Source organism: Alosa sapidissima, chromosome 1 (assembly GCF_018492685.1).
Source record: "Alosa sapidissima isolate fAloSap1 chromosome 1, fAloSap1.pri, whole genome shotgun sequence".
Lineage (NCBI taxonomy): Eukaryota > Metazoa > Chordata > Actinopteri > Clupeiformes > Clupeidae > Alosa > Alosa sapidissima.
The window spans coordinates 10595360-10620306 of record NC_055957.1 but is presented as its reverse complement, the minus strand read 5'-3'; the positions used below and the strand labels follow the sequence as shown (position 1 = coordinate 10620306).

Genomic DNA, 24947 nt, shown 5'->3' with positions numbered 1-24947 from the left:
GCTGTGTTGTAATATGCTATCAATGCTCATATATGTTTAAGTCAATTAGTTTCCACAAAATTCACCATGCATGGGGGAGCATGCCCTCTAACCCCCCTAGCCTTTGGGAGGCCTAAAGGTATTTTATCCCATGGGGCCCAAATTCTCCAGCAGCACCCACTCAATAATGACCATTTTTGAATATAATACCTTGACTGGCAAAGTATGTGACAACAAAAGGGTGTGTGCACGTGTTCTGCGTATGGTAGTGGGCCTATTTGGAATAAAGTCTAGGGCCTTTTTTTTCGCTTGCATAAGTCTGAATCTTAAGTCTGAATTATTCAATCAGCAATCACTCATTATCCATAAGAGATACCATGTCCGTTGTGTGTTTCTATTTGCAATAGGCACATTTAGAGAAAGTACTGTAATGCCTATTTGGTGAAGAGTACAAAAGCTGACTATAGGTGTTTACTGTAGGTCTATATTTCAATGCAAAATTACATGTTGTAGTTCAATGAAATGTCTTGTTAAGGTGCTTACTGTAGGTCTTACATGTCAATGGCAGAGTTACATCTTGGGAGGAATGAATACAATTCAAAGGCATTCCACGAACATGCTGCGTGGTTTACCTGGACAACATCCTGTGTCATGCAACAGACTTCTAACCTGACCCTAGCCAGATGAATGTCGTTCCGCTTAGCTCCGCCTAGCTTCACTCACATCCATCTGGGACCTCTTCCATTGAGAGTGATTTCTCCAACCAACTTTATGGTTTAGCCAATCAGGACGCAGGGCGGGAGTTTCATAGATGTGACATAGCGTAGAAGCGACTGTGAGTCTGTTATTAGCGTCACGGGTTGGCTTTGATGTGAGTGGTTGAAGTAGCACGTCAATAGATGACGGACAAGTGGCTTATTCAATCATATGCAAGCATTTTTTGATTAGGCCCAGCCTTCTGAAGCAACACTTCAATGGATCTGTTCCAGATGGATGAGTGGAGCTAGGCGGAGCGAAATTCATCTGGCTATTGCCAGGTTAACAGACTTCACCGGTGCCATAGGAAATCTGGAGAAGGTGTTCAACGCCATACGGAGTGCTGGGCTCAAACTGCACCCGAAAAAGTGTCATCTGTTCCAGAGGCAAACCGGGTTCCTGGGCCATGTCGTGGGGGCTGCTGGAGTGGCCACCGAACTAGCTAAGGTGGAGACGGTGAGACGTTGGCCTGTTCCACCGACGGTGCTGAGCTGCGGAGATTTCTGGGCCTGGCGTCATATTACCGGCGCTTCATTCGGGACTTTACTACAGTCGCCAGCCCGCTGCATCGATTGACGCACAAAGGCCAGCTCTTCGAGTGGACACGAGAGTGGCCGTCTATGAAACACGGTACGAACAGTTCACAAACATGGACAAGACTATGAAACACTCACGCTGCAGCCGCGCTGGCTTCCGGGTGCTGGAGGCTGGGAAAGGACCCGACGTGAAGTCGGGAAGGACTTTGTGCATTGGGGGGTGTGACGTCAGAGAGGTGCGGGGATCAAGTGTGTGGGATAAGAGGGGTGTTTTTGGCTTTCATGTGTTATTTAAGGGGGATACAGAGGAATATTTAAGGGGGATACAGAGGATGTATAATGATGCTAGGCAGTTAAACATGTGAGGAGTATTGTGTTGACTATATATGGTGATATTTGAACCAGAAATTTATGTTTGTAGATTAATTTTGGTTATTATAGTGGTTCAGGCCATGCAAAATATATTCTGGGCCAAAACAGGTCTAAAGGGGAGAAGGGTCTGAAGTGAGCTTGAGACGGCACCTAGACCTTGACAATACTTGTGAGGGGAGAATTGTTATTTTTTTTTAGTTGTGATTATTGAAGCTATTTTGGAAGTTTAAGTTTTAGTGTTAATTGAGAATCCTTGTATTCGTACCATTCAGGGCATTAGTGGGGTAATTTACGAGATACTCTATTGGGTCCATAAGCGCCTGCACAAGTCATTAGTTTCTGTATTCGCCTAATAGCGCTACTCAACCAATGTTCAACCAAGGGAAAACAGCTTCTGGGAGGGTGTTTGGCTCGAGGTCATGGTGCAAAGGTCCCTAGGGTGAAATTACTCCGAACCATCACTTTAAGTGAAGCATTGAAGAGTTGTATGGCCCTGGGGACAAATGACTTCCTCAGTCTGTCAGTTGTGCATGGCAGTGAGCGTAGTCTCCAACTGTCAAGTTGTCAAGCTCTTCTGTTTTATGATAGTGCTGTGGAGTGGATGACAGTCATTGTCCAAGATGTCGATTAGTTTGTTTAGGGTCCTTTTGTCTGATATCGAAGTGATGCACTCCAGTTCAGCTCCCACAACACAGCCAGCTTTCCTTACCAGCTTGTCTAGTCGCCCAGCATCCCTCTTCTTAGTGCTTCCTCCCCAGCATACCACAGCATAAGAGGACGCTGGCAACAACAGACTGGTAAAAGATCCTGAGGAGCTTGCTGCAGACGTTGAAGGACCGCAGCCTGCTCTGTCCGTTCTTGTCGAGTGCTTCAGTGTTGACTGACCAGTCCAGTTTATTGTCCAGATGTATCCCCAGATACTTGTAAGATGGACTATTGAGAGTATCCTCAGCAGCGCCTTCACAGCGTGCTTTGGTAACTGCTGCTGAACGAAAAGCCCTGCAGCAGACTGTGAAGGCGGCTGAAAGATCACTGGGGCCTCTCTTCCCTCCCTCTCTGACATCTACAGCACCCACTGTCTGCGCAAAGCCACAAGCATTGATAAGGATCTAAAACACCCGTCCCATGCACTACTGCCATCAGGTAGAAGGTATGGCTGTATAACTGCCCGCACCTCAGTCAGACTGTTGAACAACAAAACATGATGCAAAATTTTCACACTAAACTGAAATGCACTCCTGCACTTTTCCCTGCTGCTAAACAGTTAGGTCCGGTCGAGCTTATAATTTTTGATGGGACTAGAGGCATTCTATGAGTCATCACGAGTGGCAATATCCCAACACAACGCCACTCAAGACTTGTTACTGCTTTTACTGTTAGTTGCGAAATGTTCCTTTTGTTGTCTTTGTCATTAGCCTAGAAATCTAGACGCGCCCCTAGCGGAAGCAAATTACATTTGCTGCCAGGGCTAGTCTAGCAACTCTCCGTTGGCTTGTGAGCTCCAGAAATCGAAACTCAATCAGGCCAATGAAATCGTGTATAGAGTCGTTAGGTGGGCTTAACATAATGATTGATGGCAGAGTTGCAACGGTTTGGCTTGAATTCCCTGCTACTTGAAAACAAATAAGATGGATGTTGCTGTTGGCGAACAGTGCGACATGAGTTAAGCTTTTATTAAGTTGGCAAACGTTTGAACTAGCCAACTAGCTCCGCTGGTGGGAAACGCATGGGACTCATAGCGCTGCCGCTGTCCTATTGCGTGCAGAGGGAATTTGAAAGACAACTGATTATCCCGCCCCTCGGACTGAGCACTGCAAACGGTGAGTGCCCAGACCCTATATTTTAAAAAATCGTCAGCTCATCAGGCTACTTTGTCATTGCAGTGATTGCACGTTTCCAGCCTTTTGTGGCCCCCGTCCCAACTTTTTTTAGGTGTGTTGATGCCATCAAATTCAAAATGTGGTTTTTCATGAAATAATTTATTGTCTTCAACAGTTGAGATGTAGCCTGGAAAATCCAGACCCTGGTAATCTAGAAAGATTAAGGGTCTGGCCACGAGCAATGTAATGGCCCAACTCGAGGGGCGGCAACAAGCATGCATTTAAAAATATCACTGCACGCAATTGGATAACACTACGACCAATGTGTACTGTCCTCCAACGTTGCAGCACTGTCTTCATCAGTTTAGCTGGTTCCCAGGAATGTGGGGTAAAAGTAACGTGCATTGCTCATTGCCAGATTGTCTCGCAGAGACAATTCCATTGTGCCCTCGAGAGAACTCTGGATTTCCAGAGTAGTTGATATGTTGTCTTTGAACTATTCTTAATTAAATATAGGGTTGACATGATTTGTAAATCATAGCATTATTTTATTCACATTTTACAAAGCCTCCCAACTTTTTCAGAATTTGGCTTGTAGTAGAGTCTAGAACTTGAACATTTGCTATTTGGATGTTTCCATGACCATTCATATAATAAAAGTATATTTTAGACAGTGAAAAAATGCAACATGAGCTCTTTATGCGCCCCCTTCCTTTAAGTGGCTCCCCTCCGGACTGTGACGAACAAAGAGGAGGCAGGCAACCTTTGTGCCTATGGCTGTCTAACTCAACTCCAAATTACCTTTGACCATTAGCAAGCACCATCTCAATACCTCTCAAATTCCAATACCACAGGCACATACAATTTTGCTGACTGTTTTATATTTTGTGAATGTGTAAATTGGCCTTTAGATAAATAAAGTGTTTTAAATTTAATTTAAATGAACCATATTAGGTCATACATTCTCCCTAAGGCAAGATACTACAATTCAGCGTCTTTTGTTACATCAGTTTTGAAGTTGAGGGCTCATGTGCTGCACTAATGTTTGTAAATTGCACAACAAGTAACCTTTGTGCAGGTCTGTATAAAAACAGCTCTGGGCAGATTCCCGATGACATAAAATAACCCATGCGAGGTTAGATCTCGTCTGTGAAGCTACCGACATTGTGAATATATTCATAACCACAACAATGAACAGTCTAGGAACTCTGTGTTTTGCTGCTGCAGTCCTGGTGATCACTGCTAACAGATATGACTCTCTTTCTCCTGAAGACCAGGCACTCACTAACCGACTTATCAAAGTTGCTAATGAGAAATTTGCAGGATCTGGAATACATTTAGACATTTCAGAACAGCTGGAATTTATGGTATGACCCTTTTGTTTAAAACTATTTTATTTGTCGAAGTCATCTTAAAAAAGTAGATTGTACAGAATTTGCTCTGCTTTTGTGATACAGTACGAAAAAGAGAGTTTGAGAATATTGTTGAAACCAACAACATGCAGAAGAAGAGGCCAGGACTTGAATCACCGACCAAAGTGTACGGTTCTGGAAAATGCAAATGTAGGTATTATACAACAGTGGTTATATCAAACAATTTATTTCAGTTTATTTCATCTACCATTTATTCCATTTTAAATTAGCTTAATTTCCATAATTTGATCTGATTTAAATGGCAGGGCAGATAAGGAAAATGCATAGGCTCTCGGGTTGTGTTTCACATTTCACATTTCAACCATTTCAACAGTTAACATTTTGTAGTTGGATCTTATGTATTTTTGGATTGAATTTATCCAATATGACCACACTAGGAAAATATGTAACAGTGTTTGTTGTTCTAGCCTCAAATCGACTGTATTGCTTGTGATGGAAACTTTGTTGACTGTCAGCGTAAAGCTGAACTATGGAAGGTAAGATGCATGATTCTAAAACAAGATGTTATACTTACATGCACAATCAACATCAGAATTAAGTATTTGAAGTTTACTTTTCATCAGTCTTCTTTATACACTTGTATAATGATGGTGTAGAAACTGAGAACTGATACAATTATGGAACATTCATGCATTATACTGACACCAGAGGATTTTTTTTATTTAAAAAAAAAAAAAAAACTGTAACCTGCCAGTAGCCTACATGAAGCCACATCCTGAACTAAAAGAGAATTTCAATGGAGATATCCATTCAAAGATTTTTGTTTTAGGCTAGGGCTAGTATGGTTAATCGGAGTCCCTATGATAACCCCTATAGGACTCTTGGACTGGCACAATGTTGGTTTAAGTATAGTAAAACAAATCATCAAATTGAAATATAATTATAATCATAAAATTATCAAATGTTCTAAATCAAATGTTTCCACCTGACCATGTTTGTAATTTTACATTAAACTTTGTTTCAGACTAAGGATATCAGAGAGATACATTGCGGAAAGGTCCAGAGAGTCCATCATTTTGGACAATATGGAGTAGCATCTATCCTCCAGACAACTGAATGAGTTATGTACAATGTGTTGCAAATGTGTGAAAATATACATCTCACTGTTTCTGTGCACAACAAATTTAAAAGCCAATTCACAAAAAAGATTGGGTGTTTTTTTTCAGTCTTACCAATGTTATGTCATTCATGTTAAGCTGTTGGCAAGTCGGACAGATTGAGGGGACTTAGCCAAAATTTTGAATGTTTGGAACTCTCATGCCCCTCCCCCCACTACCACCGAGCACCGAGACGAGTTTGTGCTCGTCAGTGCGCACCAGACTGTGATTGACAGTCAGATCTGCTCTGATTGGACCAGAAGAACCGGGAGCTGTGGATTTTTGCAAAACAGATAACAGGCTCTAGATGGAGATAGAAGTGCAGAAGTGCATGGAGATAGAAGTTTTTTTTTTCTAAAACCGGCTGATCTATGTTGTTCTGTCGGAGCATACTGTTGGATCAGTGAATATGATCAAAAAAATCTTGCCAACTGCAAGGGCGCGGGAAGGGGGGTGCTGAGGGTGCTGCAGCACCCCCTGCTGGCAGGAGATAGATTTTTAAGATTTGTTTTATATATTTTTAAATAATTACTAATTCGCTGTCTGACATTATTCATATTTTTGTATGTGAAATGATGAGTCAAATAGCAAAAAAGGGTTATGGATTGGTTTGAATATAGGCTACTAAAAATTAACAGTTATAGAGATCAACGTGAACGTGAGTAGCGTGGCTTGAGCTAAGTGTGTAGGCCTACGGTTGAGGCCTACATATTCTATGCGATTTACACGTTCAAAAAAGCATGGATAAGCTGAAAGAAACTTTAATTGTGTTGTACAGTTTTGCAAAATTAATAAATTATAGCTAGTGAAATAATTTCACTAGTTGCTAAGATAGAAATTATTAGGACACATTCTTGCTGTGGAGACGACACACTTATTCAAGAATTATTTGCGAGATCATTGCAGCCTGATTATTAGCCTATATTTAAAGCCAAACATCTCTGGTGTGGTTTTGACGATCAGAAAAGTAATTTTCCTTAGCTATACTGAAATAGGCTAATGATGTCAAGTGCACTTCTGTGGTGTTAGAGTGGGTGCTGTGGAGTCGGAGTGCTGTCGCGGAACATTGGAATTTGTGGCTGCCCAGGACGTTTCTAAAACTTCTCTCTATCACCCGCACACCGCACTAAAATGATGTATTTAGCAGTCAAAATCCGAAACATGTCCAGGAGAGGAGAAATCGTCGGACATCCATTATATTTGTTATTCAGCACCCCTGGTCAAAAATAGGTTCCCGCGCGCCTGGCCAACTGAAGAGTTAAAATGATGAAGCTGAATTCCACCATTCCAAGCACTTTTACAAAACATGCCTTACTTACAGTGGCCAAGAAAAGCCAGAGAAGCTGTGAATATTTGCTCAGGTCTTTTACGAAAGGTTGGGTCCTTATTGCAAGACTTGGAAGCCATGACATATGGAAATAATTCCTGAGAGTGTGGTAATTATACCAATCTTGATAAGAAATATCAATAAAATAGGTAGATACAAGTATAGATCAGGGGTCTCCTTTTTTCCTCTAAGGACTACTTTGAAAAAGAAAATAAGGCTAATGGCTAAGAGCTATCAATGTTTTGCATGCAGTAGTGAGGGGAATCGTGTTATTTTAGGAACGGCTCATAGATTTTTGCAACTGGTGAATTTTTACTTGCTAGGACCCCACTGAATACAAAACAACCTGTTTCCGAATTTTTTCTTCATTTTCAGTGCCAAAATTCAAGATGGCGGATAATATATGCAGAAAAATAATATAAAGGCTTAAAGTGGTCAACGTTTTGATAAATATACACCTAATAAGGTAGACAATGAGATACAGACTATTTTCAAAAGATTTATGGCATCATTTGCCAACAAATTAGGGAGAAAAAAAAAAAAAACAGTCAGTCATTACTGAAGTATTTATCCTCACCACTGTCACTGTCTTTAATATTGGTGCACATCTTCTCAGAGCATTTACACCTGCAAAGTTGTGTGAATGGTAATTACTCTTTCAAGAACACCTTCTACTGTATTGGCTGGCAAGACAACTCTTCACAAGCTCTGGTGCTGGTGGAAGATTTGACAGAATAGGGGCCCATTGCCCATCATCAATTTCCCTCCACTGTATCTTGTGCCCAAACATTTGCTTGCCAGTGTGCTCTCAGAATTTCAATTTCAATTTAATTTCACTTATAGAGAGTCAAAACATTACACATGTCTCATGGCGCTTTACAGAGTGTTAAACATTCAGACAGAGCCCATGAGTAACAAGGGCGAGGAAAAACTCCCTAGAATTGGAGAAACATATAGGATGAAACCTCGAGCAGATCCACGACTCAATGGCCTGACCCCTCTGCCTGGGGTCAGTATAGGTCTAGAATAGAACATGGTGTTTAGAGCCACCTGAGGTATATGTTACAAGTGGTTGGATAGTTACATAACCAGTATGATAATGCATGAATCCTATTTAGTGTCAGAAAGTTCAAATAGTCCAGTGTAGGGGATGAATTGTCCATAGGGATTAGGAGTTGTCATCAGGCAAGTAGTGGGTCGCTATAGGCTGCGCGGGCAGGAATCCGAGCATGGGGACAGCAATAGGCGATGGTATAGGGCCAGTGCCGGCGCTCCGCACACGCACATCACGCACTGCGCGTAGGGCACCAAGTGCCTGGGGGGCACCAAAAAATCTGGGTCGTGAAAAATCACCACAATAATAGGCTACTAGTATTAATAACAAATAAAATATGTCTAAAGCATGTTAATATGCAAAAGCAATACAAAAGTAATAAAGGCCTAGACCCAATTAGTCGAGAAAAAGGTGAATCTCCTGTGCGGCCCTCTCTCCAGTCTCCCTCTGGTGCCCCCCTCCCCCACCTCCCAGTGGTCTGTTTGATTATTCCTCAATCCCAAATTTGGCAGACAGTAGACATCGCCTTGAAAAGGCACTAAGAGTCGGGGGCGGAAAAAAGAAAAAAGAAGAGACAGCGGGATGATGCTCGCGCTTCACTTGCAGTTAAGACAATGTTTTAAATAAATAAAAAAAAAGTTGTGTAGCCCTTGCGAGTATGCATGTCTATGCTTATGCCAGGTAATACTACTACCGTCAATACACTTTGTAACGTAAGCTCCTACTAGCCATGTTCATGTTCAAGTGTTAGGCCTACATTGCAAATGATTTGATGCTGGCTAGCTAGTTATTTTACGTTGTGGATATGGATATGGGTTATTGAATGCAATTCAACACTTTCCTTTAACGTTAGCAATCTTTGCATAAGACTAGCAATCCTTCCTCAGGTTGCTAGCTAGCAATGCTATTTCTGATTATGCTTAATCTGGGTTTGCTAATTCTTTGAGCCATCAGAGATATAGTCAGGTAATGTTAGCCTATTAGCCTAGTTTGCTTTGCATTCCAGGACGCTTTTTTGCCGTTTGTTATCAATTATGATCAAACGATCTAATTGTGTAGTGAAAAAGTAACGCTACAAGTGACACTTTCACAACATAATGAAATGATGATTGGGAACAAACCACCAAGCATTTGTGCTTAGGGCACCCAAATGGCTAGCGCCGGCCCTGTATAGGGCAGTCATAGGGATGGGATTTCAGGTGTGATGAGGGACAAACACAAGGATGGCTCTGTAAGTGGGACATAGTTTTTCCACTCCCTGGTTGGGTTTTAGAGTTTTAATCATGTTCCACTGAAGGGCTTTAGCTGTTTGAAAAACAGGTTTTGAGGAGCTGACACACAAATTTCTCACATCCAGCTAACATGTCTGGAGATGGATGAGGACGTACAAGCCTACAAAGCGTGTTAATGACATCATCATGACTTGATTGACTTGAAACAAGAAACCTTTCCTTTCCCATGGGATAAACAGTAAACAGCGGGACAAACGGTTGCCTTTCAATTTTCCTATAGGATACAATAAGACAGGGGTTCCCAAACTTTTCAACCCGCGATCCCCAAAATAACCGTGCCAGAGACTGGCGACCCCCACTGTCCCTGGATGTGACTCAAAAAATAAAATAAAATGTGCGCACTGGCCATACGCACTAGGCTTATCCAAACACAGGCTTAACGACAACACAAAAGAACAGAGCAGCCTGTTATGATTTTACATATAGAAATTTACTATGATAAAAACAGAATACCTTAGTCAAATAATAATATCCATGTAACATGAGTGCACATTATTGCTGTCGTGCAAACTTAACTTTACTTTAATTTCCATTTTAACAGAAGAATATCTCAGTCAGGGTAATATCACAAACTGTTGTAAACATATGTACATTGTTGCTGCGCAAATTTACATTTTGGCAACTATGTTTCAGCGTTAATCTCATCTAATGAGATGGATGCGTGCTATGCGCGGAACACAGCAAGTCCATTCTTGGTTTAATTGTGGAGACGGCCACACGGAGATCATCCTCCACATTTAGATGCGATCTGTATTTGTTTTTAATATACTGTATGTCAGTGCAGAGTAAGTCTTTTCGCAAAGGTATGTGGAGCCAAACGGCGTCAGTACGTCCATCGCGGCCTTGAATAGCTGTTGATATTCCCTCTCGACTGAAATCCAGAACTCAGCAAGTGTCTTGGAATTAAAATCTGTCTTTAAAGTGCGGTCAAGTGACACCTCTTTTATTTCCCCCAAATTTATTTGATTTATGGAAATCATTTCGCGACCCACCCCTTGGCGTCCCGCGACCCCCCTGGGTGTCCCTACCCCTACTTTGAGAACCCATGCAATAGGATACCCGATAGGTATCCAAGAGCTACACTCTGTAGATTATTCAGAGGATGCCGTTTCTGAAACCAGCCTCAATTCATGGATGAAGGCAGACTTAGCTGTGGTGGGCAGCATTTGGCTTGCATAATCAGCAAATTCATATGTTCTCACAATTTCCTGCAAGTCCTGTTAACAGAATTGTTGAAGACCAAAGAGCTGATTGTGGACTTCATATCCCCATTCTCAACGCATCACCAGTTCCTCACTCCCCTCCATTGAGGCCATCCAGGGCAAGCGATGCTTGCATCAGGTGTGCAGCATCATCAAAGACTGTTCTCACCCCAACCCCAGACTGTTCAGCCCACTCCTCTCTGTGAGGCTTTACAGGTCTCTCCACACCCGAAGCAGCAGGTTCAGAGGAAGCTTCTTTCCTGCAGCTGTCACCCTACTGAAATCTAGCTCTGCATCCCGGTGACCGCAACCAACTAAGCCAGCCACCCCCGCCCAATGCCTCCTTGCCTGTGAGGTGTCCACGACCATGGCAGCCTTGACAGGGACAACAAGGAGGCAGACATTCCCAGCTGTGGCCCCTTATCCGATACCACATCTTCTGGGATTCCAAAGTTGCGGAACACATGTGTGAACAGGGCTTTGGCGGTGATTGCAGCTGTTGGAAGGCCTTTCAACGGTATTAGTTTGCATGCTTTGGAAAAGCGGTCGACAATTACCAGGATGCACGTGTGGCCCTCTGAAGGGGGAAGGTCTGTGACGTAGTCCACACCCAGGTGTGACCATGGTCTTCTGGGAACTGGCAAGGGGGTTAGCTTCCCTGATGGGAGGTGTCGCGGGGTCTTTGCCATGGCACAGTCTGCACACCCAGCTACAAACCCTCGGGCATCCTTGGCCATACCCGGCCACCAGTAACGATCTTGCAGAAGAGAGAGTGTGGCATTGATCCCTGGGTGTCCTGTGCCTGGGGAGGAGTGTGCCATGGTTAGGAGTTGAGTTCGGAGACTGAGCGGAACATAAGTGCAGTTAGCAGGAGTGTTGGCTGGTGCAGGATCGTCAGTTGTGGCCTCACGGATCTGCTCATCTAGGGTCCACTGGATGGGGCTCACGACCATATCAGCGGGGAGTATGGTTTCAGGCTGCTCCTCACTTTCCTCCGGGTGGTGCAGACGGGAGAGTGCATCAGCTCTGCCATTGCGAGATCCAGGGCGGTAGCTAATAGAAAAGTTGAAGCGGGTGAAGAACAAGGCCCATCTTGCCAAACGGGGATTGAGGCGCCTGGCTTCCCTGAGGTACTGGAGGTTTTTGTGGTCCGTAAGAACCAGGAAAGGATGTTTAGCTCCTTCAAGCCAATGGCGCCACTCCTCCAGGGCTAGTTTAATGGCTAACAATTCTCGGTTGCCGATGTCATAGTTGCACTCCGCTGCACTAAACTTTTAGGAGAAGTAAGCACAGGGATGAGGCGGGGAGGGTCTCCATGGCGTTGCGAAAGAATAGCTCCAACTCCAGAGGTGGAGGCATCAACCTCCACAATGAACTCCCGGTCTGGATCTGGATGACAGAGGACCGGCGCTTTGGTGAAGGTTTCCTTCAGCAGGTGGAAAGCTTGGGAGGCTTCATCACTCCAGGAGAGGGCCTTAGGTTTCTTGCGGAGCAAAGAGGTTAATGGAGAAGCGAGTTGACTAAAGTTGCAAATGAATCTTCGATAAAAGTTGGCAAAGCCCAAAAAACGCTGGAGGTCCTTGACGGACTGTGGAGTGGGCCAAGACAAAACCGCTGTCACCTTTCCCTCATCCATGCTTACCCCCTGGGCGCTGATGTTGTAGCCTAGAAACTGGGTGGAAGTCTGGTGAAAGGTGCACTTCTCGGCTTTCAAAAAGAGTTGGAACTCACGCAGCCTAGCAAGGACCAGGCGTACATGCTGGATGTGTGTCTGGAGATCGGGGGAGTAAATGAGGATATCATCAATAAAGACTATGACAAATTGGTTGATGTAATCTCTGAAAACCTCATTCATGAACCCCTGGAAGACGGAGGGAGCATTGGATAATCCATAGGGCATCACAAGGTATTCATAGTGGCCCGTAGGTGTGATAAAGGTGGTTTTCCACTCATCCCCTGGACGAATGCGCACAAGGTTATAGGCACTCCGTAGGTCAAGCTTGGAAAACACAGATGCACCTCGTAGTTGTTCTAAGGCAGCAGGGACAAGTGGTAATGGGTAGCGGAACTTCACTGTGATTTTGTTGAGGGCACGGTAATCAATGCAGGGCCTAAGACCCCCATCTTTTTTGGCCACAAAAAAGAAGGAAGAGGCAGCTGGGGATTTTGAGGGACGTATATATCCCAGCTCTAGGGTTTCCGAAATATATACTTTCATAGCCTCTTGCTCAGGGAGAGAGAGTGGGTAGACCCTTCCATGGGGGTAATGGCTGATCTGGCACTAGATCAATCGCACAGTCCCATGGTCTATGAGGAGGTAACTGGGCTGCACGTTTTGGGCAAAAAACATCACGGTAGGTAGCATATTCGGGTGGAACAGTAACGGGTTGATTAAGCTCGGGGCTTTCTATCGATGTAGCATTAAGGGGAACAACCAGTTGGGGGTTGCGTAGAAGTGGGAGTTCAGGGAAGCAAGTGACCTGACATTGATCCCCCAACTTCACTATTAGACCAACAGATTGTAGGTGAGTGTTGCACTAACCATGAACGCCCCAAGATCAAATCAGTAGTAGACTCATCGAGTACAAAAAACGAGATAGCCTCAGCATGGAGTCTCCCAACTTGCATTTCAAGAACAGGTGTTTGGTATTGAACCCGCTTGCGGGCTAGAGGCCTACCTACTATGGAGTGGATGTTGAAGGGGGTCGCACAGCGGGTCTTCGGGAGCTGGAGGCGCTGGCAGAGGGAGCCGGAGATGACGTTCCCAGCTGAACCGGAATCGATCAGAGCGGAGGCCGTATGGGAGGACACAGAATCCATTAGAGTTACAGGCATGAGAGGAAGTTTCAGATGAACATTAGGGTTACATACAGTACTCACCACCGGTCGGGGTGGTCTTGTAGAGCATTGAGCAATGATGTGGTCTGAGGCTCCACAGTAGAGGCATAAGCCCTGAGTGAGACGGCGGTGGCGTTTAGTTGGCGTAAGCCGCACAGTGTCCACTTGCATGGGCTCAAAAGATCTTGTGGAACTTGCTTCCCACCTGGGTGGTGCTTGTACTGGTGATGGGGCTGAGCGGAGTTCTTGTAGACAACTGTCCTTCCGGTGAGCAACTCGGACTGCGAGCTGGATGAACCGTTCCAGTCCCATGGCATCATTGTAGGTAGAGAGTTGGAGACGCAGGTTGGGCTCTAGTCCTTGTCGGAAAGCTGTGATGAGTGCGGCCTCATTCCATCCACTGGCTGCAGCGAGGGTGCGGAATTGGAGGGAGTATTCGGTGACTGGTCGTTTTTCTTCCCTCAAAGCATGCAACTGTGCCTGGGCCGATGAATCACCCTCTGGGAGCCCAAACACTTCCGCGAAATGCTCCACAAAGTCGTCCACGGATGTCGTCGCAGGGCCATTGAGGCTCCATACACTTTCTGCCCATTGCAAGGCACGCCCAGAGAGCAAAGAGATGATGTAGGCAATTCGAGATCGCGCCGTTGGAAACCAGTGTGCTTGCATCTCCAGGGCCAGGGAGCATTGCAGGAGGAAGCCCTTACATCCCTCGGGTGCACCAGAATAGGGCATGGAGTTGACTACTGGGCTGGAGGGGACTGCTGGAGCAGGATGGGCTTGTGCAGCTGTGAGGGCCTGGCGAAACTCATTCCCAAGCTCCCGGAAGGGGTCTGCATTTTGAGGCTGCATTGCCAGGTCTGGCCTGTCACGGTACACAGAAGGAGGACTAGGAGAAGTGAACATGGTGATGGAGATTTATTGAATGGTCAACAGAAAAGTACTTGTAGGTCCAGAATACAAAGCAAAGCAAACACACAGGAGATCAGACTAAGGCAACTAAAGAGAGAGGGCAACGTCCAACAAGGTTCATAACTTAACTGAATCCAACAAATACTGACGAGCAGGCGAGGGAGCGAGTCTTTGGCTGGGTCTTTTGTACAGCATTGACGAGGCCAGACAAAGTGTGTGTGTGGAGGGGGGCCTGATATAGTGCAGCTGATCAGCTGATTGATCAGCTGCAGGTGTAAGGCTTCAGTAGGTAGGGGAGAGAGAATGAGTAACAGGAGTGTGAGTCTGATGAGTGGGCGTGGCCGGGGAAGTGGCTGGTGCAGAGTGAGGTGCTGCTGAAGAACCTGGCAAAGCTGTGACAACTGTCTACACTGCACTATATTTCTTGACTTGTCTATGCACCACCTGTCTATACTTTGTTTATCACATTGCACTTTTCTCCTTTTTTGCACTTCTGGTTAGACACAAACTGTATTTTGTTGTCTTCGTACTTGTACTCTGCACAATGACAATAAAGTTTAATCTAATCTAATTAGAACATTACTTTAATTCAAATGATTATTAGGTTATGTGAAGGAAACTTTTTATCAGTCAATGTGTTTTTCCGGGTATGCCAATAAATAGCATAATGGTGGTTAGACCCATCACTGGTTGATAATCATGACATCTCATGTTACCCATGGTCATATTTATTACCCAAGTCATTCAATTTTATTAGAAAACGTATGTAATGATAATACCTAATATATATCCATGTAAAATATTTAAAAAGGCAATTATTTGCAATTTTTGGAGACATAGAGCATATTAACCTCCGTTGCTCAGCCAAATGCCATCCTGTTACTTCCTGTTATCACGGAGTTACAGGCGATAAACGATTTCTGATGGTCACAAGTTTAATTCATTAGCGGTTTATTATTTTTTTTGATTATTAAATAGTGTTTTTCATTTAAAGGTTTGACTTCATGCTTATTCAGTAGAGCATTTAGTGCTCTCCCCAATCCCAGACGTTCACATTGCATGTTTGTTTGTAATGGATGCAAAACAGCCTATAATGCTAAATTTGTCCCGACCAGGCAGTAAACCCCATTTATTCTAAGTCAATGCACACGTATCTGTGTTTATACTATATTTTATGCAGGTGAGACATGGAAAAGCAGTTTTAGAAAGATGCAAATATATTTGGGGCTATCAGGTAGGGGGTCGAGTTTTGCTATGGAGACTGACGACCTGTGGGTCATGAAGGGCACTTATTTGGATGTGTGGTGGCTTTAACCACATAAAAACAGATTGAAATAACATTTTGTACTATATAGAAACATTATATAATTCGAAACATGCATTATTCTAGCTATATTAATGGCATAGTGCATGCTATTTCCATAACCTCGAAATACGCGCATCACCATGACGGCAATGAGTTGTTAACAGACATGAACCAAGACATATAGCCCAGCAGCAATTTAAATATTGAAGTTGTGGGAAGTTTACATAATTTAAGCTGTATGTTTTATTCGTCCCCCATGCTGTTTCATTTGTCCCAGCCAGGAGGGACGAATGAACCATAACGCACGTTCGACTTCTCCTTAAATAACTCTTGAACGGTTTTGTTCAGAGCTGTAAATGCAACTGTATTTGACAGAGGACAGATGTAGGTTGCTAGTGACAAAATATTAACTTTCAGTGTTTTACAATGTCTTTGTAAATTACGTTTCATTAAAAAGTGTTTCATTTGTCCCGGTTCTCCATCAGCCTCGGCGTTGCTCCTGACCGTCCATCTATCTCGGCACAGGTCCTCGGGTCAGCGCACCTCTGCGACGCGACGTTTTACAAAAGATAGAAGTGCCCGAGATATGCCTGAGAAGTGCCCGAGATTTCATCAGCGCGCGGCGTATGCAAATAATAACAAAGAAATGGAACAGTGATAGGTGTGTGGGTAGAAGGCGTGATATGAGATGAGGATGGGGAAAAAGTGAGAGTGGGGGGGGGGGGGATGAAGATTCACCTCCAGGTATCTGATGCATGTTTTAATGGAAATGTTCACGGCCGCCTATAAAAAAACGCAAACGAGAGAGACACGTTCAAGTCGTACCTACGCCGGTGCAGCGACCTGGCTCTTAATAGTCTGTGGAGATGCCTCTCGCTAATAATGAATCCCTCCAATGCCAGGCTTTTCAAAATGTCTTTGTATTTCATTCCCAGCCTAAAATAGCACTCTACCATACTATCCCTGTCCATTGTGTGACAGCGACTGTTCCTGTTTGAGGAGTTGCGCTTGATTTGCTCATCCAGCTGTCCAGTGCACAGCCTATAGGCCTACCTATTTCGTGGCCACAAATTATTATTTCGTGGGAACGAATTAATATTTCGTGGCCACAAATTACCTATTTCGTGGGAACGAATTAATATTTCGTGGCCACAAATTAGTACTCTGTGGGAACGAATTGCTATTTCGTGGCCACAACTTATTATTTTGTGGGAACGAATTGCTATTTCGTGGCCACAACTTATTATTTTTCCCCCATGACATATCCGGGGCTCCGTAAGAAATAGCCTGATGAGATGGAAAAAGGGATAGCCGACATGTGCTAAACTTGAATGGAAAAAACTCGGCTAGACCTGCGCCTACGAGAAACCATGACACGCCCTCTGTGCTACTGCCTGCCGGGAAGATGGCCGACACCGGGGGTTCTAAGTGAAGTGCGGTGATCTGTCGTTCGCAGGAATCCGCTGAAGATCGGAGGTTATTAGGGCACATGCACTTCATGTCAACTTTTTTGTGGTGGAGGTCTTTTTGTATCCAGCTCTGTTAAATTGGTTTTACTCAGACACAACGTCAGGAACGTTTGTCACTCAAACACTGCGCGTTACTCTTCGCTTGGCATTTAGCAGTGGTTAACGCGAACTGTTATTAGTCGCTAGCTAACGTAACACTATATTTTAAAATGACGTGACATGATGGGTTTAAACATGTAATGTTGGCTGCACTTTTGGCGTGCTCTAACACAAGCACATTCTTAACAGTTGCATACTGGTGTGTATTAGTATGCATACTGGTAGCTGATAAAGTTAAGTAACGTAAATGTTAATTTTTACTCTTGCAAGATCTTCCTCTGGATTGCATACACTTAACTCTGCTAACATTAGTTCTAGCTGGCAAAACTGTTAAAGCAGTAATCCAGTTAGCTAGCTACGTAGCTTAGCATGCTATTCAGAAGGCTGTAAATTAACACTGGCTAGCGAGCTTGCTAAGTTAGGTCAATATTTCTTAGCATGCTAGCTTTGCTAGTTTGCAACCATTTCTCGGCCTACTATATGATAACGAGCTGTCGTTCATAATGACAAATGACAGGCCCAGTGATGATATTGTAGTCGTATGTGTTACATAAACATTGCATGATTGATTTGTGTGGTCTTTGAATGAGAAGTTGGACCCAAGTGGCCAAACGCCCTCTTCTTCAATTTACCTTCAACGCTAGCCAGTTAGCTGGCTGTGAAAATGCTGTAACTTATGTTGCATTAGCTAGCTAGCTCATCACATTTGGGAGACATTCATCATTCCTGGAGCCTGGACCTTTTTTTTGTAAAGTTCCGATCAAAGATGTAAGTACCAACAACCTTACCTTAGGCAACTCGTTTACCATACATTTCCTATTTGAGATATTTCTGTGTTAATGCCTAACGCTGGTGCTTATAATGGTTAGATTCTAAAGTGTCTTATTTTGTGTCAACTATCACCAGTTAGTCTTGAGAGGTTCATAACTCAACGAGACTGAAACTGACTACACAGAAAAATATTGCCGACCTTTATCCTGGCTATGTATGTCCTGGCAAAACGTTGATTAAGTTTCACTTTAGCTTTATGACGTTTTTTGTCATCACAGGGGCTTTAACTTTCCCTCAGAATGGGTTGGACTTCCTATATTGCGCATGAATCTTGTTGCTTTCTTTCTAGGTGTGATGTCTTGTGGCTCAGTTTTGGACCACACGATGTACCATGCTGTGTCTGGCCCCTCGACTTGGCCGCCTAAAGCTTGGCAAATTCCCCTTGCCCCTCCAGGACCTTAGTCAGTCTACTGCTCTCTTGCGCAGCATGTACACTACACGCTTGTACAGTGGTAGTGGCGGCAAGCCAGGGCGGCGGGTGGGCCTTGTTGGGGCAGGGCCACCCATGTTGGAGAACCACCACCACCCACTTCCCCATCACCCACAGGTTCAACCCCCTCAGAGCTACCCGTCTGTCTACCAGGGCCGCCTGGACGGACACCGGACCCACTACCAGACCTTCCACCAGCACTACCACTCACACCCGCAGCCCTCACACCTGGGCTCGCAGCACTACCAGCAGAACGCCCATCTCCACCACGCCAAAAAGAAGACTTGGAACTTCATCCACGAGAAGATGAGCTACGACACCTTCTTCACCATGAAGCGGCTCATAGACCGCTCGCGTGGTGTGGATGAGGTGCTCCGCTGGGTCACCCAGAACCCTGGCAAAATCTCGCACAACCACTACCCCATCGCTCTGCAGAAGATAGGCCAGCTGCTGCTGCTGCAGCAGGCCGGCGCGGCAGGCACTGGGCCCGTGGAGGGCCCCCTGGTGACTTCTCCAGGGGGGTCAGGTGGAGAAAACCCCTGCCGGCAGATTCTGGACAACCCTGACTTTCAGACACTCTGCAATGCTATTGTCAACGACTGCTCCAAGTTTGACAACTTCAGCATTGTTAACTGCCTTTATGCTGTCGCTGCACTAGGTGAGTGAGCACTTTATCGAGCAGGATACCAGTGGTTCTGTGGCTGTTCTTGGTGAATGGATTTGGGCAAGGGTTGTTGAGCTAATGCAATCATTTACTGTAGCCTAACCTGTTGTAAGAATGATTTCCTGTCTCAGGAAAGTGTCAGCTGAGTCTTAACAATACTTTGCCAAACAAAAACCACACATGCAATCTTCCCCCTTCAAATGGTCTTTCTCCAGGGCTTCCCAGCGACTCTCAGATTGTTCAGGTCCTGGAGGGCGAGTCACAGAGCCGCCTTTCCCAGTTCAACCAGAAGGACATCTCCATGGTGTTCAGCAGCAGCATGAAGCTGCACCCTTCCAGCCAGCACCTGCTGATTGAGGCCTGCCTGGCGGGTCTGGAGAAGAATGTGGAGCGCGAGCGCCACCCGCAGACGCTCTTCCTGCTGCTCTCCTACTACCGCACCAAGTGGCGCGCTCTGCAGGCGGCGGCCGCCTCGGCCGAGACGCCCTCGCCGGAGCAGCTGCTGCTCAACCGCAAGATCCTGCGGCTGGTCAAGCACACGCTGACCAGCGTGAGCAGCGTGCGCGACCATGAGATGGCCCTGCTGGACGAGATGCTGTCGGCGTGCGCGCGTGAGGCCAGCAACAAGAGCCTGGAGCTCATCTTCAGCTCCCACCTCTTTTACCAGAACAGGCAGGAGAAATTCATCATCAGCCTGTCTGGTGAGTGCCAGCAGGTTCCTTGTTTGTGTCAATTCCTGGTTTGTTTTTTTCCTCAAATTTGTCTTTCACTTTATGTGTGTTTCTGACAATTAATTCTACATAACTGTTTTGAAGTATAAACTGAGGGAATTCCATCCTTTCATTCTCCAACAGAGGAACTTCCCAAAAAAGCAGACAGCATAACCCCTTACACCATGGCACTCATTTCCAAATATGTTGCCCGTCACCGACTTAGAGAGACCCGCCTTCTTGACACAATAGCCGACTTCCTTGTGAAGAAGGGCGAGTACCTGGACAGCAAGGTCAGTGATGTTTTCGTTTTTACCCCAGATTGGGATGTTGTGTAAGGAGGAAACTTTTCAATATAAAAAGATTGTATCTCATAGTGTGGTCTTCCTGTGCAACCAGTGCATTTCCTGCACTTCAGGTCACTTCAAACGAAATTGTATTCTAAGTGTGAAAGTAACTGTAGTGTAATAATTTGCATGTAGAGCAAATCATGAACACTAGAGTTAAGGAATCGGATTGCATCAAATCCCTCAACAAATCAGTTTCCACCACAGCGCTGATATAATGGTCACTGTCTCTCTGTTTAGGTCCATAACGTGTAACCCATGTCTTCTCATTCAGGTCATCCAGAAACTAGTGTTCCCATTTAGCCGCATGAGCTACCGGCCTGCCAATGAGGGCCAGTTCTTCTCTAAGCTCGAGGCCGTGTTGGAGCTGAAGGCACTGAGCTCTCCACTGGCCACTGTCAACATCCTCATGTCGCTCTTCCAGCTGGGCCATTTCCCAGGCCTGGTGCTGCAGCGCGTCTTCTCCCCTTCCTTCATCAGCAACGTCACCAGTAAGATCGCTTTATTTATTTCACTACTACTGACCTGTTGACATTGCAGCTCACTTAAGATTTAATTTGAATTTAACCAGCGGAATGCCCCACAGTGACCCCTGTTGGCTGCTAAAGGTCATTACATTGCACATTGAGCTTTGTGATGACGATTTTTTAGTTCTGTATTTTTGGTTTTGAGCATTACAACATTCATGTCGATAGGATCATTAAAATGGTTAGTAAGCTAGGCTGTTGAGTTCATGCAATTTGAAAAATTAAGCTTGAACCTGAACATGTTTTGTCCATCTTAATGCAGACAGCCCTTATGCACTCATTGTGCGGCGTTACTTGTCATTACTGGATGCTGCTGTCGAGCTGGAATACAGGGAGTACAGTGGCCCACGCCTACAGGACACGCACAAAGTACTCATGTTTGACCACGCTTTAACTGCAGATGAAGTCAACCGCAAGTACAGGTCAGTGAAGCTACCATGCATTCATAAACTGTTTAGTACAGTTGTGGAGCACATGCTAAAAATTTTAGTGTAATAGTGATTATAATATGGGTGCACTTTGGACAAGTTTTATTTATCAAGTGTTATCCAATCTGCGTGGGTAGTTAAAATAAATCTCTAGAACCACCTATGGCATGACTACCTCTAGTATAGTAAAAGTAGTGCCAGCTGGTATTATGAAATGCTGAGAGAATAACTGTGTATTGTAAGATGACTTGTAAGGGATTAAGTTGCTTGTGAGGCAACAGTGATTTGACTTTATTCCTTACAGCTACAAGGGTCTGGTGGCTGAGGCGCTGAGGCAGCTGGTTGGTGAACATGGCTACAAGCAGGATGAGGTGTTGGCCCCTGGGTATTACACAGGTAGCTAGACAACTAGCTCATTACTACATAAAGAGGGCATGTAATTGCTCTCAATATTTGCCTTATGGGATAAAGGTGTCATAGTGCAGCATTCAGTATGACTGATGACAGGCTCTTTAATATAATTTTTGTACTTACGTAATTGTCTCCTCTGTCCAGATTTTCTGTTATTGATAGACGGCTCAGGCCGTGTTCTCCCAATAAGGACGTCTGGAAACATGTCTCTGGGCATGGCCTCCAAATCCCCCGAGGGCTCTGGGCCAGTGTCCGCGCTGACCTCCGACTTCCAGAAGTTCTCGCCATTCGCCGCAGCGCTGGAGGATGGTAGCGACAAGCAACCGCCAGGCGACGAGTCGGGCTACCTGCCCCCGCACATGCGTGCTCCTCCTCCGGCCTCGAGCCAGCGGGGCGGTCCTAACGGAGGGGTCCCGCTCGACTATAGCGCCTACTACACCAGCACAGACTACTACTCCAGCCTGGCCAAGGAGCACTCGCTGGAGAGCCAGGACAGCTCCACGCTCAGCAGCCCCTCGGACTGCCTCGCCCAGGCCGGGCCGGCCAGCTCCGGGGTAGCGGGAGGCGGTTCTGGCACCGGCCCGGACTCCCTCTTCCAGTTCTCCATCGGGAAGATCCTGGACGACGAAACCGGCGCACCCATCCCCACAGGGGCTGCCTCCGGGCCCAGCTGCGAGCTGCCGGCCTTCTACGAGGGCGTGGCGTACCCAGAGGGGGACGAAGGGGAGATGGGGCCCGCCTCTCCTCCCCAGCACCACCCTGCCGACCGTCCCGACGCACAGAGGAGCCCGGCAGACCTGCAGGTCAAGAGGTGAGTTGGGCTACTGTTCCGCTGAAGCACATTTGACCACCTCACAAAACCACACATGATCAGTGATGCTGAAAAGCAGACTGGTCAAGCCTTTGACACACTCTTATAAATGTCGAATGACTTTAACAGGATAGCACGTAGCATTTCATGGCACTCTTACGATGCCAATCAGTGGTATGTGTATACTTATAATGATAAATAAATAAATAATTGCATTTGCCTGCTACTCTTCCTTGGTCACTAGGGTCATAATGTCGGTTAATGACAAGTGGCATTACTGTCACAACTCGGACGTGCTGGTGGGCTCTAGGGCCATGAGAGACCGCCACCTGCAGCTCCTGGGCTACATCATTCTGCAGGTAGGCATGAGCAGCACACTGCTATTACACATGCTTTTGTAAGAAAGAAGCACAAATGCAGTTCTGAATAGCAAAAATGTATGAGCCTTTTTTGCACACAGGAAGCCTGTGTGGTGTCTGACCTGCTTTTGTTCACCTGCACCTCAGCTTTTTGCCTCTCCTTTGCAGTTGCCGTATTTGGAGTTGGAGAAGTTGAATGGCATTGAAGAGGTGAAGCAGTATCTTCACAAAAAGCTGCTGGAAGTCCCCTTATGACAGTGGAAATGCAGATGCCTGTGTTTGTGTGTGTGTGTGTGTGTGTGTGTGTGTGTGTGTGTGTGCATGCGTACGTACGTTGTGGTTTGGGAAGAGTTTCTCTTGGGTTAAATTAATGTAATATTTAGAATGAAAGTGGGATTGCGTATGTACAGGTTGTGTTTGAGAGTGGGAGATACAGGCCTGAACATGGCCAATAAAGGATTTGGTGCCACGACACTAACTAGCCGTTACATTAAGTAGAGGGAGGGCCAGGGTCTCGGTGCAGAGAATTGGGTGTGAAGAAAGCCTTGAAACAATGTATTTCTATGTACTCCTATTTTTACAGTTTGTCTATCACAGTGCAGAGGTTATGATGCCAAGTTGGCATAAGAGTAAACTAGAGGCAACTTTCTAAGAAGCAAAGCAATCGTTGACTCAGACATTTGTTTTAGATTTGTGTCGGACAAGGTACTGTTATACCATGCCTTTGCTATGGGGAAGGAATGGGTGTGGGCATGGAATTGTAGTCCTCTTTTTCTTGTGGTGCATTTCTTTTTTAACTTTTCCCTTCTGGACAGAAGGGAGATAAGCATAGACAAGATGGGGTTTGCTGCTTTCTGTTTGGCTAAAGGGATGTCTGCTGTGCAACCCCCAACATGGTCTCAGTTGCAATTCCTTACAGGTGTCTGCCACCAAGACTGGCTTTATAACCAAACATTATTTAGTGAGGGGGGTCAAATGGGATATTTCTACAAAGACAAATGATGAGACTTTTGAAACACTGTCTTACAGATAATTTTGGAGAGTTTGGGAATGTGTTGTAATGATATTATTGCAATGTGCCACTCGAGTGTTAAAAATGGTTAATATTTATATTTTTTCCTCTAAAATGCTTTATGAACTCTGATGTCCTTTAAAGCAAGACAGAGCAAAACACTCAATGGGTTGTGGGAGTGATCGGTCATCCTGCCATCTTTGTTTGCAGTAGTGGCTTCATTTTTCAGCATATTCTATTTTTAATGAAGGATACAAACCTCCATACCATAATCAGAAACACGTAAAGTACAGTACATACATACATGGTACATACAACTTAGAAATCCAACTCGGTAGCTTATTGTTAAATTAAAAGTCCAGCGTAAGTTTTGTGTTTTCTGATTAGTTGGAAAACAGCGGGTGTTACCTTGCACAGTGGAATGCCTTGGACAGAACCTCATACTTAGTGCATAGTGCATGATTGTGTTATCCACGAGGAGGGTATTACAGGTGTACATGCAATATATGCACTTGCATTTATCCTTTCAGTGGCTGCCCATCTGGACTTAATGTTTTTATCATCATTAATCATACAATTAAGAGTTCAGCTTGCCTTTTTGTGTACTTTAAAGATAAATATTATCTTATGCGAGTCGGTTTTAAGACTTTAGTAGAGAAGGAAACATCTTCCTGCCATTGCTGTTGTTTGCTTTGCTTTGTTAAGAGGACCATTCTATTCAGATGTTCTCTGGGGGAAGAGATTATTTATTGAGGATGGTGTTCTTCTGAATGTATGGAGTTTGTGTGTATGCAGTGGATGTATGCGTTGGAATCAAGGGGAAAGGGTGGGAAAGTTTGTTTATACACATATAAAATGCCTATGTAAAATACATTATTAAATAATGTTTTAAAAGTCATTTGTAAGTCTTTTTCGAATTCTCATT

The 24947-nt window shown here is 44.9% G+C and overlaps 2 protein-coding genes and 1 long non-coding RNA gene across 3 annotated transcripts; 2 read left to right on the top strand and 1 right to left on the bottom strand.

The window, feature by feature from the left end:
• Positions 1-4562: 4562 nt before the first annotated feature.
• On the top strand, positions 4563-6059 carry LOC121717799. The gene is made up of 4 exons (XR_006033815.1): positions 4563-4830; positions 4921-5025; positions 5304-5372; positions 5861-6059. It is a non-coding gene; the product is annotated as an uncharacterized LOC121717799 (long non-coding RNA).
• Positions 6060-12048: 5989 nt separating this feature from the next.
• Positions 12049-13240, bottom strand: LOC121677640 (transposon Tf2-1 polyprotein). Its single transcript, XM_042056517.1, has one exon. It carries the CDS (start codon positions 13084-13086, stop codon positions 12091-12093), a length of 996 nt encoding a protein of 331 aa, XP_041912451.1. The 5' UTR covers positions 13087-13240; the 3' UTR covers positions 12049-12090.
• Positions 13241-17251: 4011 nt separating this feature from the next.
• On the top strand, positions 17252-24920 carry fastk (Fas-activated serine/threonine kinase). The gene is made up of 10 exons (XM_042100412.1): positions 17252-18260; positions 18613-19411; positions 19633-20118; positions 20272-20420; positions 20749-20965; positions 21264-21423; positions 21734-21825; positions 21985-22651; positions 22896-23010; positions 23179-24920. The coding sequence occupies exons 2-10, from the start codon at positions 18655-18657 to the stop codon at positions 23263-23265; spliced, it is 2730 nt and encodes a 909-aa protein (XP_041956346.1). The 5' UTR covers positions 17252-18260; positions 18613-18654; the 3' UTR covers positions 23266-24920.
• The last annotated feature ends 27 nt before the right edge of the window (positions 24921-24947 follow it).

Bases quoted from the DNA above. Each gene is read 5' to 3' on its own strand.
- LOC121677640 (XM_042056517.1), bottom strand. From the start codon at position 13,086: ATGAAAGTATATATTTCGGAAACCCTAGAGCTGGGATATATACGTCCC.
- fastk (XM_042100412.1), top strand. From the start codon at position 18,655: ATGCTGTGTCTGGCCCCTCGACTTGGCCGCCTAAAGCTTGGCAAATTC. The intron at 19,412-19,632 runs GTGAGTGAGCAC...GTCTTTCTCCAG, and splicing joins TTATGCTGTCGCTGCACTAG to GGCTTCCCAGCGACTCTCAG. The intron at 20,421-20,748 runs GTCAGTGATGTT...CTTCTCATTCAG, and splicing joins GCGAGTACCTGGACAGCAAG to GTCATCCAGAAACTAGTGTT.